The sequence below is a fragment of the Oryctolagus cuniculus genome, chromosome 16, assembly GCF_051225735.1.
Source record: "Oryctolagus cuniculus isolate XC-2025 breed Fujian yellow rabbit chromosome 16, ASM5122573v1, whole genome shotgun sequence".
Lineage (NCBI taxonomy): Eukaryota > Metazoa > Chordata > Mammalia > Lagomorpha > Leporidae > Oryctolagus > Oryctolagus cuniculus.
Genome location: NC_142882.1, coordinates 42,652,603 through 42,672,548, shown reverse-complemented (window position 1 = coordinate 42,672,548; position 19,946 = coordinate 42,652,603). Strand labels below are relative to the sequence as shown.

Here is a 19,946-nt window from a genome sequence, read left to right as displayed (position 1 = left end):
TTCTCAAATAACAATGAAAATAAATAAAAGAATTTGAGCTTTCCAAATGTTTTTATATTTAAAAGATTATTTTGGTAAATAAAGCAGCCTCATAAGTAGCTTACTTGAAGAGCTTAATCACTTATATGTAACCTAGAAAGGCAAAGTGCTGTGATTTAAGTGTGTACGAATGTATGTGGTATGTGTGTGTGGATATGAGTGTGTGTATATATGCATGTGCTGAGTGTGGATCTGAGTGTGTGTTTGCACGTGATATGTGTGTGTGAATCTGGGTTTTTGTGAGCATGTGCTGTGTGTGTGGGTAGATCTGAGAGTGTGTGTGCGTGCGTGTGCATGGTGTGTGTGCCTAGGTGGATGTGAGTGTGTGAGTATGTATGTGGTGTGTGTGTCTGTATGGATTTGAGTTTGTGCATGTGCTGTGTGTGTGTGTGGATGGATCTTTTTGTGTGTGTATGCATGTGCATGTGATGTGTGTGTGCATCTGAGTTTGTGTGTACCTATGCTAAATGTGTGTGGATCTCTGTGTGTTTAATGTGGGTGTGTATGCATGTGCTGAGTGTGTGTGAATCTGAGTGTGTGCACATGCATATGGTATGTGTGTATGCATGGATCTGAGTGTGTGTGTGTGCATGTGCTGTGTGTGTGGGTGGATCTGAGTTTATGTGTACACGTGTGCATGTGGTGTATGTGCCTAGGTGGATCTGAGTGTGTTAATATGCATGTGGTGTGTGTGTGTCTGGATCTAAGTTTGTGTGTGCATAGCTGAGTGTGTGTGGATCTGAGTGTTTGTGTGTGTGTGTGTGTGTGTGTATGCTTACTACACCTCTATGCCTTCCTGCATTCTTACTGGTGTTGGGAGACAGCTATGTCTGTTGGTGGATGGAATTACAGATTCAGATAATAAAATTCTCTTTTTTATCCTTTTCTGCTGTATCTTGGGGTGTACGACAGTTGTCTCAGGGTTAAAGCGGGATGCCTATGTGTTGGGGGTGTATCTTTTTCTCTCAAGAGGAATCCAGGAGAAGGAAAGCTCACAGTAAAGCATCCGTGATGACTGAGGCTTTCTCAGGACATCCAGGTGCTGTGAAATTGAGGCCACAGGAGCTGGAGTGGCGAGCAAATGACTTCATGGATCCCCACACAGCTGCAGCTGCTGCCCAAGCCTTTCTGAGTTAGACCTGATTTAAAAATCTTACAACCTCATTTCACACCTTGGGTTCTTCTGAAAAGGAGTAATTTAGTTCCAGGATCTGTTTTTAGAAACCTGCATTTGCACCTTTCTAAAATGGCTCAGTTTGTCAGAGCTTCTGTCCCTTTGAGGACGTTACTTGGATTCTCCTGTATGTGTGTCACCGTATCAGGGAGTTCACGACTTGATTCACTCATTTTTTTTTTTTTTTTTGGTTATAAATCTTTTAAATGTAGTTTTCCTGGAGGCTAAGTAACATGCATAGTATGTTTTTGTTTTCCTACAGATAAACTCTTTACATGAGGAATAAATACATGCATTGTGACATAAACCCTTCTCTCTGCTCAGTCACCCACAATAGTACAAATGGAAAATGCACTCCATCATGCACTGAGTCCTCCTAAAGTCACTCGTGTTACCGTTTTGCCCAATGTGAGAATCAGATGTGAAGAATCTGAACATCAAAAAGACAGTTGTAGAACAGATTTAACTCCAAAGCTACCTCCAGCAGTTTATAGTTTATAATTCTGTATGATTTTTTTCATGTGATGTCATTTGTTCATTTATTAATAACTTGTTTAATTCAGTTTTCTATATACTCTTTTGTCCATTTTGTACTGTTAGTTACATGTACTTAGAAATATTTATTATTGTGAAGAAATTAAATATTTTGGAAAAAGGATCACTTGATTATTGTTCAGCTTATGTATGATTAATCTGGCCAGTTAGTTATTTTTTTACAGGTAATAAGGAACCACACAAGGTGGTCAGACATGGGAGTCATGTATACAATGGGCTTTTGGAAAGAGTCCTTTGTAATGCTAAGAATGGAATAAAGGGGTTTTGGGGCTAATGGATGAGGGAATGAACTAAAGCAATGGGCATAGACTAGTTTGTTTGGCTTCAAGCATGCCATGTGCAATTTATGTTAATTTATGTTTATTTATGTTAATCACTCTGTTTAAGACAAATTTAATGATGCCAGACATTTCTCAAATTCATTTCTAAGCCTTTTTGGCACTTCTGGGGAGGCAGCAGAGGATGGACCAAGTATTTGAGTCCCTGCCACCCTTGTGGGAGGCCAAGGTGGAGATTCTGGTTCTTGGCTTTGACCTGGTGCAGCCTGGCTATTATAGTTCTTTGGGAAGTAAACCAGCAGATGGAAGATACCCCCCACACCCCCACCTTGTGTGTGTGTGTGTGTGTGTGTGTGTGTATGTGTGTTGCTCTGCTTTTCAAATACATTTTTTAAAGAACTTTTTCTAGTCTCATACTCTAAGTCAATTAAAAAATTATTGGCTTATTAAGCAGAGAAGCAGCATTTTATATTTCAGTCATGGCTACAATAGAGACAAGTAAATGAGAAAATGACATTTTCAGTATTTTATCATTGTTATTTTTGTTGAACCAGAATGTGTGTCAAAAGTTTAAGATAAGGGCTCTCACTGTGGTATAGCAGGTAAAGCTGTCGCCTGCAGTGCTGACATCCCATATGGCTTCTGGTTCTAGTCTCGGCTACTCCACTTCCTATCCAGCTCTCTGCTATGGCCTGGGAAAGCAGTAGAAGATGGCCCAAGTCCTTGGGCCCCTGCACCCGCATGGGAGACCTGGAGGAGGCTCCTGACTCCTGCCTTTAGATCGGCACAGCTCCGGCTGTAGCGGCCAACTGGAGAGTGAACCAGCAGATAGAAAACCTCTCTCTTTGTCTCTTTCTCTGCCTCTCCTTTTCTCTCTGTGTACCTCTGACTTTCAAATAAATAAATACATCTTAAAAAACAAGTTTAAGGCGATGGGCTTTTGGGAAAAAAAAAAGGAAAAAAAACCCTGCATATGGCCAAAATCATCTGTGTTTCTCTATTGCAGGATTGTGTGTGTGTGTGTGTGTGTGTGAATTGAACACAGCGCTCTGTTTTGAGAATGCAGGTTTACTGCACACATGACGTATTTCTCAGAGCAGATATCAAGTGTCTGTGGACCACAGTGGTGGCATTCCTCAGGCGCTTGTGTGCTCTGTCTTGTAGTTGAGTAACAGCATTTGAGTGGATTGTTCCACAGGGATTCAAGATTTGAGAGGCAATTGTTTCCCGCCAGTGCTCATCAATGGTAAGCAGGTGCCCAATGATGAAATTATTGTTTCCTAAGTCGTAGGAAAGTTGTATAATTGGAAAACATATGCGTTATTAATTCAGTACAAGGTATAACTATATATTATATTATAGGTTCTTCAAAAAAAAGTTAATGGTTGCAATTTTTGCTTTCTTTTTTCTTTTTAAGATTTTCATTATTTATCTGAGAGGTAGAGTTACAGACAGTGAGAGGGAGAGACAGAGAGCAAGGTCTTCCTTCTGCTGGTTTACTCACCAAATGGCTTCAATGGCCAGAGCTATGCCAATCCAAAGCCAGGAGCTTCTTCCAGGTCTCCCATGTGGGTACAAGGGCCCAACAACTTGGGCCATCTTACTGCTTTTCCAGGTCATAGCAAAAAGCTGAATTGGAAGAGGATCAGCCAGGACTAGAACTGGTGCCCATATGGGATGCTGGCGTTGCAGGTGGAGGATTAACTTACAGTGGCACAGCACCAGCCTGACTTTTTGCTTTTTTTAATATTGGCAAAAATAAATCTGTCCACTTGAAATAATCAGTATTCTAGGATTGTTTTCTCCGAAAGTCCCAGGTCAGACAGATTGAGAGAACCACTCAGTTGTACTTTTCCTTAATCAGTATTTCATCCTGGAAGCCTGAGAAAGAGTTAGCCTTGATAGCTCCTCATTTGCATTTCATATTTGTATCTGGAAAATCTTTAAAAGATGATAATGTGCGTTTTTCCTAGCAAAGAAAGCAGTGCCCTGCAAAATGAGACATTTTGCTGGTTTCTGCTGTATTTTGCTAGATCCTTCTGCCGTATTTTGCTACTTTCCTATTTATTCTTTGGCCCTCACCTTTCAGTCACCTAGAGTTGTAAAGAACCAACTTGGAAGAAGATGTAGGTTAACTGTTTACACTCAATACCCAAAGAGCTCATTCCTTTCTTTAAATGGAGATGAAAATTGATAAGCAATATGAGCTTGACCATGTAAGGTCAGAATGGTCCTTTGGGAGTTAGATATACACACACAGACACACACACAGACACACACACATCATGCTTCATTCAGCATATGTTAAAATAGAATAACAATGACATTAATAAAATATTTTAATTAATTTAATATATGTCCAATGTTGCCCTAAATAACTTGTCCTGGTTACCATTGCTTAATAAACCACCAATATTCCTTGCTCTAAAACAACCGTTTCCCTGCACATTTGAATGTGGTGGTGGATCAGGAATTCAGCTTGGGTAGAGTAGGACCAGCTGCCCTCTGTTCCACAGTGTCTGGTACCTAAGCTGGGAAAACTTCCAGCCTGGAGAAGGGGGCTACTTGACAGCTTAGGCTAGAACCTTCCAAGTGGTTCCTTCACAGTAGCTGGTCTGGGCTTTCTCAGGGGATGGTGGGGGAGCTTCTACGAGCAAGTATCCCAAGATAAGGCTGCCATGTGTGATGTTGTTATGATCTAGACACAGATGTAGAGCATCGCATCTGCTGTGAGCTGTCAGATGAGGAAGTCAGCACTGTACTGGCAGGTACAAGCAGGTGCCTGCTGAGCTCCGCTGTGGAGAGAGGATGGCTGGGCACTAGGAAGTGTGAGAGGGCCAGAAATGTGCAGAAGCCAATCCTGGAAAGTACGATCTGACATAGCACTTATTTATTTATTTATTTCAAAATTTGTTTATTTATTTGAAAGGCAGAGTTACAGAGAGGAAGAGGCAGAGGCAGAGAGAGATTTTCCATCCATTGGTTCACTCCCCAAATGGAGGCAGTGGCTGGAGCTAGCCTGATGCTAGGTGCCAGGAGCTTCTTCTGGGTTTTCCACGTGGGTGCAGGGGCCCAAACACTTGGGCCATCTGCTTCCCCAGGCACATTAGCAGGGAGCTGGATCTGAAATGGATCAGCTGTGACTTGAATCGGCGTCTATATGGGATGCTGGCAGTGCAGATGGAAGATTTACCCACCACGCCACTGCACTGGCCCCTGACAGAACACTTTACATTCAATATTTTATGTTGAGAAAGATTCCATCACTGTAATGAAGCCCACTTTTACCTAAGCTACCAGTTTTGATTCTAAAAGGCATTCTTAAATCAAGTCTAAAATGGAGGAAAACTGAAAATTCACTGAAATAAACTTTCTGAGAAAGACTAAATAAAACAATAATCTAAGTTCAAATCCTGGACTTCAGAAACGTGTGCAACATAATACTTGTATTTTTGTCTTTATCACCAAAATCCCTTGAATTTTTTCTCTTAGATCTTTTTAATATGTCAGCAGAGTCCCAAAATAACACGATTATGAATCTTTATTAAGCCACCCACACAGTCTTCTGAAAGGTTTGTAAATTTCCATTTTCCTCAGTAAAATACCATGCATATGACCAAATCCAGTGGTACAAATGTATCTTGAATCCTCATTTGTTAAATAAAAAGGAGAAAATAATCTTTACTGAGGATCTTGTATTGGTTAGATATTACACATATGTTATTTCCTTAAATGCTGGTACCCATTTTCTTGAGAAAAAAAATGGAGGCTCACATAGGTTGAGTGATTTGAATGGGAATGCAGTTCCACCTGATTTAGAACTGGCAAGAACATGCTTATCTGTTTAGATGTCTTCATCTGTGCATTTATAATTTAAAAGCTGGTTAATTGCCTTGGCTCTAAATTAATGAATAGTGATATCTGTTTGGCTTTTAACTCTGTCATTCTTACTACAAACCTTCGGTTGGATCACTTTTCTACATTTTTGTCTTTTTTTTTTTCATCTTTCAACTATTACTTCCTGTTTGACCCATTGTCTCCTAACTTAACTCTCTGCTGATAACTGAAATTTATACATCCTTGAGAAAACAGAAGGAATCAACTGGAAATCTACCATATTTTAAACACTGAATCCACAGAACTCCTTGTATCCATCCACCTCCTTAAGATTAATTTTGGCCCTCACATGTTTACTGGAATTTTTCTCCTGTTGCCTTTTTCAAGGGCTTTGAAATGCTAGTCAGCTCCTGTCTATGCTGAAGTTTGAACCATTCTCACTAATAAACCCTTCTCATCAATCTAAGATTCGTTCCAGTAATTTCTACAAAAATCAGCCTGAACGCATCTTCCTGGATTTCCCGTTCTCTTCTGGATCACTCCTTTGCGATGCTTCATAATCATCCTTCCTTCGTAATCACACTTCTGAAAGGCTGATGACACTTACTGTCATCTCCTAAGTTCAGCTCCACTGAGCCTCTCTGTATAATCTGACTTGACCACTTCAAACAAATTGCTGAGCTGAGGTCACCATTGATTAGTGATAATGGATGCTTCCATCACCAGTTTATGTAGTTGCCCAGCAACTTTAGAAAGTGCCTTCTATACTCTCCTTGCTGTATTCTTTGGTTTCTCTTTTGTTCTCTACTCTTTGTGAAGGAAAGTGTATCTGTTTATTTGAGAGAGAGAAGGGAAAGAAATAGTATCTATTTTTTTTTTTTTTTTGAGAGAGAGAAGTGGGAGAGACAGAGAGATAATTCACAACCACTGCTTCATTTCCCTCCCCTGCCTGCAATGACCAGAGTTGTGCCCAGCCTGAAGCTGGGAGCCAGGAACTCAATCTAGGTCTCCCGTGTGGGTAGCAAGAACTCAGGGCTGTCACCTGCTGCATTCTGGTGTCTGCATTAGTAGTGAGTTGGAATCAGGAGTCAGAGCTGGGAGTCAAAGCCGGGAACTCTGATATAGTAGATGTCAACTGCAGCCTTAGCTGATCAGCCAAACACCTGCCCTCTTTTGTCTCCTAGGCTATGTACTCCTAGTATATTCTGTGTGGTGGTAGGACTGAGATGGAAGAGATGGTCTGTCTTTAATCTCTAATGACAAGTACTTGGTGGCGCTTTGTCTTGACTATTTTTCCCCACTGCAGGATTGTGCAATGTGCTGGGCAGCTCCAGTGTGCACCTGCAGTTCCCCTCACCCTGTGCTTTTTCTTGCTCTCTGCCCTGTGAGGCTGTGGTGTGCTGGTGATCCTTGCCCTCTCACATAAGCTACAGTTGGGTCATTAGCAAACACTGGGAACTGAGGTTTTGCAGAAAGGTGACGTCAGGGACTTTGGTGTCCTATCTCCTGCCTACTAGGTCTCTCCATGAGGGATCTGTCCTGTCTCTAAGGCTTTGACTTCTGTCTCTGTCAGTTTTATGCTGCTATTGTGGAATGCCTGAGATTAGGCAGTTTGTAGTGGACAGCTATGTTTAATTTTGGAGGCTCAAGGGCGCAAGATCCAGGTGCCAGTGTCAAGCGAGCTCCTGCTTATTCTGTCATCCCATGGCCAAAGGCAGAAAGGCAGAGAAGCACTAGAAGGTCAATCAGGTCCTTTACGACAGCCATAATCCTGCCTGTGATGTGGGGGTCATGGCCTCTTCACCCTCTCAAGCGTCCACCTCTTAATACTCTTATGATGGCAAATGGCTTTCAAATTGAGTGTCACAGAGGACAAGCATTCAAATCATAACAGCTCTCATCAGCTGGCCTGCTGTGTAGACCTGCCCTGGGTGTGTTAACTACAGTATTCTTAGTTATACTTTTGGGTGTAAGATCAGTAAGTTCCAAACAATTGCAGGTAGAGGGTCCTATGCCAGCCTCTGCAAGCTTCCTTTATGCCTGCCCACACTTCCCAAATAATCCTCTCACTAAGTTCTCATTCCTGTTGCATCTGTTGCCTGCTGCAGATGAAGTTGGAAATGGTCTGAGGCGCCTGTAAGTGAGCACTACACACTGGGTAACTGACAAAGCTCACGGTTCTGGAAGTCCAAGAGTGTGGTGCTGACATATTGGTCACTGGTGAGGGCCTTCCTGTTGGGTCATGGCACAAGAGAGGGCATTGCATGGTGAGACAGAGCAGGCAGGTTCTCTTTCTTTCTTGCAAAGGCATGATGAAAGTCCTAGGGTCCTGCCATCCTGACCCCATCTAGGCCCAATTGCCCACCCCCACTTCTGAATGTCATTGACTGTGGGGTTTAAATTTCCACCTTCTTGAGCCCTCAATGTGGCATGAGCTTTGTTTGGGACAAACCACAGCAGGGATGAGTGGGTTTATCAGGATGTAAAGGTTTACTCCTGTGGAGGATGAATAGTGGGAAAGGCAAGCGGGGTTGCACAGCACAGGGAGATGTTCAGATGCTGGTGTAGACCTGACACCTGTGAAAAGAGGGGTAGAGATGCAGGATGAGCCACAGTGCAGAGCTAATTAGTTCTCCACCAGCCCCATGGGGGCCCTGGAGCAAACGTGGGCCTTAGTAGAGTTCCCTTTGGGCAGAAATGGCTCGGGCCTAGTACAGCCATCACGTTTCGTCATTGACTCCCGATTGAGAAAATGAACCCTTGGCTCAGAGGCTGAGTTGGGCTCTAAAGTCAGCAACAAGTGGAGGCTGTCAGCCTTACCGCAGTCCTTGCAACCAAGGGGCGAGGTTTCTCTTGGAGACAGAGCAGTGCCTTTTTTTTAAGGGTTATTTATTTATTTTAAAGTCAGAGTTATAGAGAGAGAGGGAGGGAGAGGTGGAGAGAGATCTTCCATCCACTCCCCAAATGGCTGTAATAGTTGGGACCTGACCAGGTCAAAGCCCGGAGTTTCATCCAGTTCTACCATGTGGTGGCAGGAACATAGCCACTTGGGCCATCCACTGCTGCTTTCCCCCAAGCCATTAGCAGGGAGCTGGATGGGAAATAGAGCAGCCGAGACACAAGCCAGTGGCCATATGGGATGCCGGTTTCACAGGCAGTGGCTTTACCCACTATGTCACCATACCGGCCCCCAGAGCAGTACTTCTTTGCCACTACATCTGGAAAACTTAGCTGTTCCTTATCTTCAAATACTACCTGTGGTGGTCCACTTATAATATCACACCTCACATCTCTTCTCTTGGCTATGAATTCATCTCACCTTTCAGTTTAGATGCTTGACACTGCAGATTTAACAAAGCTCCAATAGGGTGTGGTGGCGTAATGTGTTAATTTGCTGCTGAGACAACTACTCGCCACATTGGAGTGCCAGTTCTAGTTCCAGCACTTTTGCTTTTGATCCACCTTCCTGCTAAGGTGCCTAGAAAGCAACAGATGGCTCAAGTGTTTGGGTCCTTGTCATTTATGTGGGACACTCAGATGGACTTCCTGGCTCCTGACTTCAGCCTGGCCCAGACCTGGCTGATGTGGCCACTTGAGCAATGAACCAACAGATAGGAGGTTTTTTTTTTTTTTATCTCTCTCTCTCTCTCTCTCTCTCTCTCTTTCTCTCCCTGGGTGTGTTTGTGTGTTTTTCTCTCTGTGTCACTCACCCTTTCAAATGTATAAGTAAATTAATTAAAATAAATATAGCTCAGAACAAAATACTAATGTACCTGTTCTCATCAAATCTGAGTACTATTACATAACTTACAAAATTCATTGAATTCTTTCTGTACCCTGTGCTTGAGCCAAAAATACAGGAGTCATTCTTCATGCCCGTCCCTTCCACCGATCCTACACACAATGTGCCTTATTCACGATCAAATCTTGCTTCAAAACTTGGAAGATCCTCTTAATTGGTCTTCCCACTTCTGTTCTTGTCCTCTTCCCACCATTGATCAGGATGGGCCTCTTAAAATTGTGCCCATCAGCCATGCCAATCTTCGTCACAAAACACTTCAGTGGCTTCCTAATTCACTTGGGACACAGTGAGTCCTTCATAGGAGCTCTGTGAATCTCCAGGGTCGGGCTCCCGTCTGTGTCTCCAGCCTCATCTTGGACCCACTTGCAGTTGCCTTCCTGGAGAACTTCTAGTGCTTCCAGTTTTTTTTTTTTTTTTCTCCCTCCTAGGCTTCTGTTTACAATGTTTTTCCTTCCACTCAAATTGACAGTTGTTAATCACTTTTATCACTGGGGCCAGTGTTGTGGTACAGAAAGTTAAGACACCGCCTGTCATGCCAGCTTCCGGAATCAGAACAGTAGTTTGTGTTCCTACTGCTGCACTTCCCATCCAGCTCCATGTTAATGTGTTTGGGAGGCAGAAAATGCTTGTACTCTGCCCCCCACACAGGAGACAGGATGGAGTTTCTGCTCCTTAGCTTCAGCCTGGACCAGCCCCTGGCTGCTGGGGCCATTTGATGAGAGATTCAGTCTATGGAAAATCTCTTTCTCTGTGCTACCCCACACAACTATTTTGCCTTTGAAATATATAAATTAGATTTTGTTAAAAAACCGTCTGTTATGATTCAGTTTAAATAAACCATCCTGTTTGTGTTGCTCTCTGCATCTCCTAAACTGAATTGGAACCTCCTATTGTACTCACTGATATTATTCTTTTGTCATTGCCATAACACTTTCCACAGTGTACAAATACTTATTTACATAGTTGGTTTAACAGACCTTTTAAAAAATTATTACTATAAAGAGAATAAATTTCATTTATTTCATGGTTCAATTCTAAGAAGGTAACCATACTTTCTTCCTTCTGTCTCTCCCTCAATACCCCCTTTTCTTTTATTTTTTTCTTTAATTTTTGCAATAATATAATTTCATTTCACTTTATAATCGCAGGCCCAATGCACTACTAACCACAATGTTCAATAAGTAAAAAGTGGAAAACTCACTATTCCATAGGAATATAGACAAGGGCTATAAACAATAATCAAATCATAGCATGTCATTTCATTCTTTCGCATTTTCATGTTCTATATTAACTACCACCTATCAGATAAAACGGATGATATTTGTCTCTTTCCTCTCCATGAAAATCAAGAATTCAGGTACAGTATCTGTTCAGCTTGGTTATGTCCTCTGCATCAGGCATAGTGCCCTCTCATGGTTAAATGAACATCTAATTACGAACCAGTGGGTGGAATTAATATTCCATTTAATTTATTCTGCTTCAGCTTCATCTGCGTCTTTTCTCTCCCCCAGGATCTTTTTCCATTGGTTACCTCTTGGGAGGCTTGGGTCCCAGTCAATATCTTCAGTCACTGTGCACTTTAAGTGTGCATACATGTCTTCTTCAGCATGCCTTAATGTGCATCAGGTCTGAGCACTGAGCGACATGCTGACTTATGACGGTTACTGAACTGTCTACACGTAACTATCAGAATCATTTCTCTGGACGTGGCCCAATGGCTTTCTCATGAGGAGATTGATTGATTTTTTTCCCTAATTGTGGAAAAAGTGTTCTAGCTCAGACACAAAGGGCCAAGGAGCCTCCTTCTACTCCCCCAACGTAATTATTTCCTGACACCAACCAGGCAAAGTGGCACATCCGCCGACTCCACGGGAAAGCCAGAATTAGCCAGTTCTCTAAAAGCCGGCAATGTGGATCCCTCCTGGCACTCATTTGTGTGTCTAAAGAAAGCCTTGTGCAGGGGAACAGGAGATACATGGAGGCGCAGTGGGGAATCCCAATTGAATGTTGCATTCTTTCTGCCCATTCATGAAGAGACAGGGACTGTGAGAAAGCTCCGCCACCATTCTCATCACCTGTGTGACAGCTGCACCTTGGGAGTTCATATGATGCATGCGGCATTTCTGTTTTTATAGACTTGGGTTATGTCACTCAACTAAAGTTTGGCTAGGAGAAGATTCTCTGCATGTGCCCTGGCTGCTTAGGTCTGAAAAATTCAAATTCAAGATGACTGGTGACCTGCCATCATTTTAGGCCTCACCTGACCATTCGGTTTATAATTGCATACTCATAGGCACCATCCCTCCATTACTTTCTAATTTGCTTGAATGTAACATTTTATTACCTAACTTATTTATTCTACTGTTTGCTCACAGCAGAATTAGGAGAAATATGAAATGTTCTGAGCCCTGATGGGATTGTCAGTATTATAATTTATGAATTGATAATGTGTTGGATAGGCCTCGGGAATCATCTCAGATTGTGACAACCCAAGGACACCAAGGAGATTTGGGAATTGTCTGAGCGGAGGGGAGGAGAGGGCCAGTTAAGAAGCTACTGCAACAGCGCAAGTGAGAGAGAAAAGAACCAAATGAAAATACTGAAATTTTCTGAAGGTGCCAGAGGGAGGACAGCTCTGGTCTGTTTCACATCCCTGTACTGTCTTCAGGATAACCACTGAGCCTGTTTATTTAGTGTTGAAATCCCTTCAAAAGTTGACCTCTTGCTTGTTTCTCTAATGGGCATCTCTCTGCCCCCAGTAAACCCACACTTACCAAAGCAGGTGCTGGAATGAGTTTGTTTCACAGTCTGTGGTTTGGCTACCCTGGTCTGTTTGGTGGGGCTCCAGCATCATTTACATGAGGCGCTTGTTTTAAAAGTTGTCTCTATGATGTAGACAACTCTGGCTTCACAGCCAGTGGGTCAGCATTGCAAGGAGGAAGCTGGAGGAAGGGGAGAGAAAGTGGCCAGAAGGGCACTGCTGTCCCCTCTAACAGGACATCTAACATGCCTGACCTGACACCTGCTCACTTCTCATTGGCCACTTCTTCATGCAAGGAATCTGGGGAATGCAGTCATGGAGAAGGTTGTATTTTCACCTGATGAAGTTAGGAGTCTGTTCCTAAGGAAACCAGGGGAATGGACAGTGAATGGGCTACTAGCAGTCTCTGAACGCCTACCAGCTTCCAGTGAAAGGGCAGGCCATCTGTGCCCACTCCAGTGTTGTTTTGGGAAGGCTGAACGACCTAACACACCACTGCTCCTGGGATGGTTTTATGCATGTAGCAGGCTCTCAACGAAGCTGGAGTTAGTGTTGTTTTCATCTGTGTGTGTTCTGCTCTTTGCTCTATCTGCAGTGCCTAATTTGCTCTATCTGTGTGCCGCGTAGCAGGACTCAACAACCATTTTTGAATGCATAAATAAACTGCCATTATCATCAGCTCAGGTTTTTTGGGGTTTAGATAGCATAAACAGATCAGGGCCTATGTGATTTTTTAAATTTTTTTAACTTTTATTTAATAAATATAAATTTCCAAAGCACAGCTTTTGGATTACAGTGGCTTCCCCCCCACCATAACTTCCCTCCCACCTGCAACCTTCCCATCTCCTGTTCCCCTCCCATTCCATTCACATCAAGATTCATTTTCAATTATCTTTATATACAGAAGATCAATTTAGTATATAGTAAGTAAAGATTTCAACAGTTTGCACCCACACAGAAACACAAAGCGTAAAGTACTATTTGAGTACTAGTTATAGCATTAATTCACCTTCTACAACACATTAAGGACAGAGGTCCTACATGGGGAGTAAGTGCACAGTGACTCCTGTTGTTGACTTAACAATTGACATTCTTGTTTATGGCATCAGTAATCAACCTAGGCTCTTGTCATGAGTTGCCAAGGCTATGGAAGCCTTTTGAGTTCATCAACACCGCTCTTATTTAGACAAAGGTCATAGTCAAAGTGGAAGTTCTCTCCTCCCTTCAGAGAAAGGTACCTCCTTCATTGATGACCCGTTCTTTCCACTGGGATCTCACTCACAGAGATCTTTCATTTAGGTTTTTTTTTTCCCAGAGTGTCTTGGCTTTCCATGCATAAAATACTCTCGTGGGCTCTTCAGCCATATCTGAATGCCTTTAGGGCTGATTCTGAGTCCAGAGTGCTGTTTAGGACATCTGCCATTCTATGAGTCTGCTGTGTATCCCACTTCCCATATTGGATCGTTCTCTCCCTTTTTTATTCTTTCAGTTAGTATTAGCAGACACTAGTCTTGTTTATATGATCCCTTTGACTCTTAATCCTTCCATTATGATCAATTGTGAACTGAAACTGATCACTTGGACTAGTGAGATGGCGTTGGTACATGCCTCCTTGATGGGATTGAGTTGGAATCCCCTGGCACATTTCTAACTCTAATTAGGGAAACAAATTTCATATATATATATAGTTTTTTTAAAGAATCATTTTTTTTTTATTTGAAAGGCAGAGTTCCAGAGAGACAGAGGGAGAGACAGACAGAGATCTTCTATCCTCTGGTTCACTCTCCAAATAACCACAATGGCCAGGACATGGCCTGGCTGAAGCCAGGAGTCAGGAGCTTCATCTGGATTTCCAACATGGGTGCAGGGGCCCAAGCACTTGACCCATCTTCTGCTGCTTTCCCAGGTGCATTAGAGGGAGCTGGATTGGAAGTGGAGCAGCTGGGGCTTGAAGTGGTGCTCACATGGGATGCTAGTGTCGCAGTGGTGGCTTTACCTACTACACCACAATGTTGGCCCTCATATATACAGTTGTAAGAGCATAGTGATACTACTCACCCTATCCTTTCTCCTTCCCTCACTCCCACCCTATTACCTCCTTCTTTTCTTATGTTTCTTTTAATGTTTACAATGACTTACTTTCAATTTACTTTATAATCATAGGTTTAACCTTCTACTAAATAAATAATTCAACAAGTAGCAAGTAGAAAAACCACTGCTGCTCAAGAGTATAGATTATGGGGCCGGCGCCGCGGCTCACTAGGCTAATCCTCCGCCTAGCGGCGCCGGCACACCGGGTTCTAGTCCCGGTCGGGGCGCCGGATTCTGTCCCGGTTGCCCCTCTTCCAGGCCAGCCCTCTGCTGTGGCCCGGGAGTGCAGTGGAGGATGGCCCAGGTGCTTGGGCCCTGCACCCCATGGGAGACCAGGAAAAGCACCTGGCTCCTGGCTCCTGCCACCGGATCGGCGCGGTGCGCCGGCCGCAGCGCGCTGGCCGCGGCGGCCATTGGAGGGTGAACCAACGGCAAAGGAAGACCTTTCTCTCTGTCTCTCTCTCTCACTGTCCACTCTGCCTGTCAAAAAAAAAAAAAAAAAAAAAAAGAGTATAGATTATGGCTATAAACAATAATCACATCCCAAAATGTCAATTTCACTTATATGTATTATTTTTGTACTCTGTATATTAGTTACCACAAATCAGGGAAAATATATGATATTTGGCTTTTTTGGGACTGGCTTATTTCACTAAGCATAATGGTATCCAATTCATCGATTTTGTTGTGAAAGTCAGGATTTCATTCTTTTTTATGGCTGAATAGTGTTCTAACATATATATGTGTTTGTATGTGTGTATATATATATATATATATATATCCCAAATGTAATTTCTTTATTCAGTCTTCAGTTGATGGGCATCTGGGTTGATTCCATATCTTAGCTATTATGAGTTGAGCTGCTATAAACATGGGGTTACAGAGAACTCTTCCATATGCTGATTTCATTTCCTTTGAGTAAATTCCCAGCAGTGGAAGGGTTAAGTCATATGGTGGATCTATTTTCAGATTTCTAAAATTTTATGTTTTTTAACATTTTGTTAGCAAATAATAATCGTATACGTGTGTGGAGTTCAACGTACTGTCTTGATATGTGCAACTGTGTAGTCCTTTATTGGAAGAATATCACTGGTTCCTGGAAGTGACATGAGAGCTGGACAGTCAGGCCTGATCAGACAGGGACAGGTCTCCAATTATTCTGTAATGAATCAGGTACAGCTGCTTTCTCCCTGTCCTTGAATCACTGCACTCAGCGTGTAAAGCCCTAGGAGACGGAGCGTAATGGGCCAACTGTGGCTGAATCATCTGTCTTTCTTTGGATAAGGGAGGCCAGAACATGTTGTTTTATACAAAAGACTTCATGGAACTGGAGGGAGGCAGAGTTAGGACCAAAGAAAAGTGCAGGATGAAATCAGCAGGAAGAAAACGGGTGGGTGACATGCAGACATGTACACGGAACGTTGCCACTCCTCCTGATTTGCATTACTGCCACAAACTCAGGAGAAGGACCCCCGGGGAAAAGAAAAGAGACCCAGCAATTAGGTCGTTTAATACATCAGTATCTTCAGGTTCTTGTTTGCTTGTTTTTTTTTTTTTTTATCATTAAATAGTAAGCCACCCTGCTGGAAAGCTGAGTGCAGGAACTTTGAAGAAATGAGACTAAAAAGCTCTTTTTCCACATTTTTCAAAAAAGACATAAGATGGTTGGTGATGCCTTGAGGTTGGTACCAGAGAACAAGTGGGAGGCTGGAGATAGCACATGCAGCAAGGTCAAGTGAGCCTCACCTGTGTCAGTCCTGCCGCGTCAGTAATGACACCTGCATAGACAAGCCCTCCGTGATGCACTTTCAGACATCAAGTAATTCTTCCTAAATACTGCATTTTCTCTCAAGATGACAGTGCCTGTCTGGGTGATTATTGAGACACGAAGTTGAAACCCGGTGATGTTCACTGCCATTGCAGGTGTAGCTGGGTAATACAGGTCCATGGCAGCCTAGGGATTGACTTGAAAGAATGATTCAAACTAAAATCATCTATGGTTATTGAGCAAATCTTGTACTAGACATTGGGAGCTGCTCTCCCTGGCACATTTATTGGAATTTTTAAAAAGTATAGGAGTTGAAGCTGGGGCATAGCAGGTAAAGCTGCCACCTGCAGTGCTGGCATCCCATATGAGCACTGGTTTGAGTCCTGACTACTCCACGTCTGATCCAGCTCTCTGCTATGGCCTGGGAAAGCAGTGGAAGATGGCCCAAGTCATTGGGCCCCTGCACTTTAGTGAAGAAAAGTCCTGGCTCCTGGCTTTGGATCGGCACAGCTCCGGCGACTGCGGCTATTTGGGAGGTGAACCAGCAAGTGGAAGACCTTTCTCTCTCTCTCTCTCTCTCTCTCTCTCTCTCTTATTCTCTCTGCTTCTGCATCTCTGTAACTCTGCCTTTCAAATAAATAAATCTTTTTAAAAAGTATAAAGCTAAAATTTCTTCTCTTTATTTGATTGTGAGAAAAAATGCTGACAGCCCCCTAATTGATTGGCATGACTGCAGCTAGGCACACTGTGGCTCAGCATCATTCCAACCAGTGACTGGGAATCCGGTTACCCAGCATGCAGTGGGATAAAGAACCTTGTTAGTCTAGTAATGTGGCTCCAGATAATATACATAGTCTTTAGTTATTAAACAATTTATTAGTTTGGTTTGCTAACAAAGATAACCTTGTCTGCTCTTAGAATGTGTTTAGAAAACTGAATACTAATATATTTACTTTTATAAAACTAGACTTTTAAAGCAGTTCTTCAAGTTTTATACTCTTTATTTCTATAATTTAGCACTAGGAAATGTGTACAAAATGGTCATTAAAGAATGAATGAGCAATTATAGTTGGCGTATTATATTAAAAATAGCATTGAAATACAGTATTTGGGGGTGAAAAATTCTTAACATTTTAAAACTCGCTGATTGTTTATTTGTGTTGTGATGCTAAGCTTTCCATCTTTGTGTTTTCTTCTTTTCAGGACTAGAACACGTTACGGAAACTAGTCACCCACGGCAGCTCCCTGTGGACAGATTGCGACTTTGAAAGCTTGCAAGTGTTTTCTCCTGAATCCTGCCATGTGGAGTCTTTGAGGCATCCAGTCTGCCCAGCCCCTGAGTGAATCTCCTTCACTTGGTATGTAAGGGAGCACCTCGCCTGCACCATGACAAACCCGGAAAAATGGGCCCATCTCAGCCCCTCCGAATTTTCTCAGCTCCAGAAATACGCCGAGTGTAAGTATTCACACTGAAACGCTGTGGTGTTGCGCAGTTGTGCTCAGCAGGTATGGTTGATTTTCAAGAACGGATCTCAGATCCTGTTCACTATGGGAACAGAGGCTGTGTCTCTTGTGCTCACAAACAGAGCTACTGGAGACTCCTTTTCTGGCATGGCACAAAACAAAAGGTAAGTCAAGTGTCAGAGCTACAAGAAGACACCAGGATACTGGGCATGGAACAAAGCTTGGGAAACGCTGCAGGTGCAACACGGTGAAGAGAAGGGCTGGCAGAGAGGAAAGCAGTACCCCTGTAACACAGAAAGGGGAAGGAAGCCAGGAACCTAAAGTCAGCAATGAGGAAATACAACTGGGGGTCACAGTAGGCTGAAGTCAGAACCTCAGAGATGTCGGGAGGAATGGAAAAAAAAATGTTTTTTTTTTTTCTTTCCTGGTCATTAACCTGTCATTTCAAAGGGCAGGTCATAGATCCATCATGGAGTGTCGCTCCCCCTCTTCGTGGAGGAACGACACAAGACCCTGCGCTGTTCTTTCGTCTGCTCGGCCCTCCCCGGGTTTGCTGCTGGTTCTTCCCGGGTTGGCTACTATCCCTTCCACCTCTGTGGAAGGGCAGTTCCCCCTGGCCACATTCCCCACTTCCGCAGGGGAGCGGCACACCGCCGGCCGGCTCTTCTCGGGGGCTGCACAGGTGTTCCTTCAGCTAGATGTTCCCCTTAGATGTTCCCGGTGCATGCCGTCTCTCTCCTCCTTTATAGTCCTCCTCCGCCAATCCTAACTCGGCTGCCCACACGCCGAGTACGCTGCTCTCCTCCAATCAGGAGCAAGTCCTACAGTTTATTAGCTGAACTCGAGGCAGCTGTGCGGAAGCTGTTTACTTCTCTCTCATCGCCATATTGTGGGAGAGCAGATGCATAGAATAAGTCTTAATTCCAGTAACTCAGTCTAGTCCGGTTTGCTCCCCACAATGGAGGTAGAGTTAAAATTGTAAAAAGAAAGAGGAGTCTGCTTTAAAACCACTCATGTGTATGGATACAAATGGTAGGCCATGATAATTCACTTCTTTAGGCTGTTTTATTAAATTCTTTACTCCCATGGAGTAAGATTCTATTTACAATAGCTCTGTTATTTTCTGTAGATTTTTAGGAATATCACTGTTTCACAAAGCGAACTTCAATTGTGCATTTGACTAGCAGCTGGGTCGAAGTACTGAGAGAAAGGGAATCTGTTGGTGGACAGGAGGAAGAGGAAGCCTTGGAAGATGATGAGTGGAGAAAAAGCGACGGGCAGAGAATGTGTAGGAGTGTGAGTGTGGAGGGGAGAATGCGATGATGGACAAAATCAGATGCAAGACCTGGGGAAGAGAAGAAGGAACAACCTCATTTGTCAGAGGGAAGCAGCTGAGGCAGCCAGGGTCCCTGCACCGGGACGTGGTGTAGTATGGAGGCGATGGGGCTCAGGAGGGGCTTGATTGTGATGAAGGGCCAGCCGTGAAGCGTTAAGCATAGTTGGGGCATTTGGTGTGTGAAGAAGCAGATGTGGTACTGGTACTGAGGGCTCACACTCATGTTTGCAGGGTGAACAACATGAGTTGGGAACACCAATAAACTCCTCTGTGTCTGTTATTTGAAAAGTCAAGTTTCAAAGCTATTCTAGAGATCCATCCCTTCCTCCCTCCCTCCCTTCTTTCCTCCCTTCCTCCCTCCATTCCTTCCTTTCTTCTTTTCTTCTATTTTGAGGAACAAAGATGGACACACACACACACACACACAGAGAGAGAGAGAGAGAGAGAGAGAAACATAGAGGCAGTAATAGAGACCTCCCATCCATTGGTTTACTCTCCAAATACCAAGGATCCCAGAACTCAAGCCGTGTCTCCCGTGTGGTATCAGAGACCCAACTACTTGAACTACTGCCACTGTCTTCCAGGCTGTGTGGGCATAGGCAGCAGGACTTGGGAACAGAGCCAGGACTCCGAGCACGCAGTAGGAGATGGGCCATCCTGTGCAGTGTCTGAACCACTGCTCCAAATGTCCACCCTCCAATACCAGAGTCCTGTCTCAGCCAGAGGGCTGTAGCCGTTGGAGGGAGCAGGTGAGAAATCTGCTTGTTATTCAGAAGAAAAATTACAAATCCATAATTATCTATGCAGTTTCTTCGCCAATAATAATAAAAACACAAGTATG

The 19,946-nt window shown here is 43.4% G+C and overlaps 1 protein-coding gene across 13 annotated transcripts in view; it reads left to right on the top strand.

Moving 5' to 3' along the window:
* The window catches only part of DGKB (diacylglycerol kinase beta), a 781,129-nt gene that overhangs the window by 68,708 nt on the left and 692,475 nt on the right, over window positions 1-19,946 (top strand). For all 13 annotated transcript variants that reach the window (XM_089315158.1, XM_089315157.1, XM_089315159.1 and 10 more), the window contains exon 2: window positions 17,509-17,761. In XM_089315158.1, coding sequence (XP_089171284.1) covers window positions 17,692-17,761 — 70 coding nt within the window. In that variant the 5' untranslated portion in view covers window positions 17,509-17,691. The remainder of the gene's footprint in view (window positions 1-17,508; window positions 17,762-19,946) is intronic.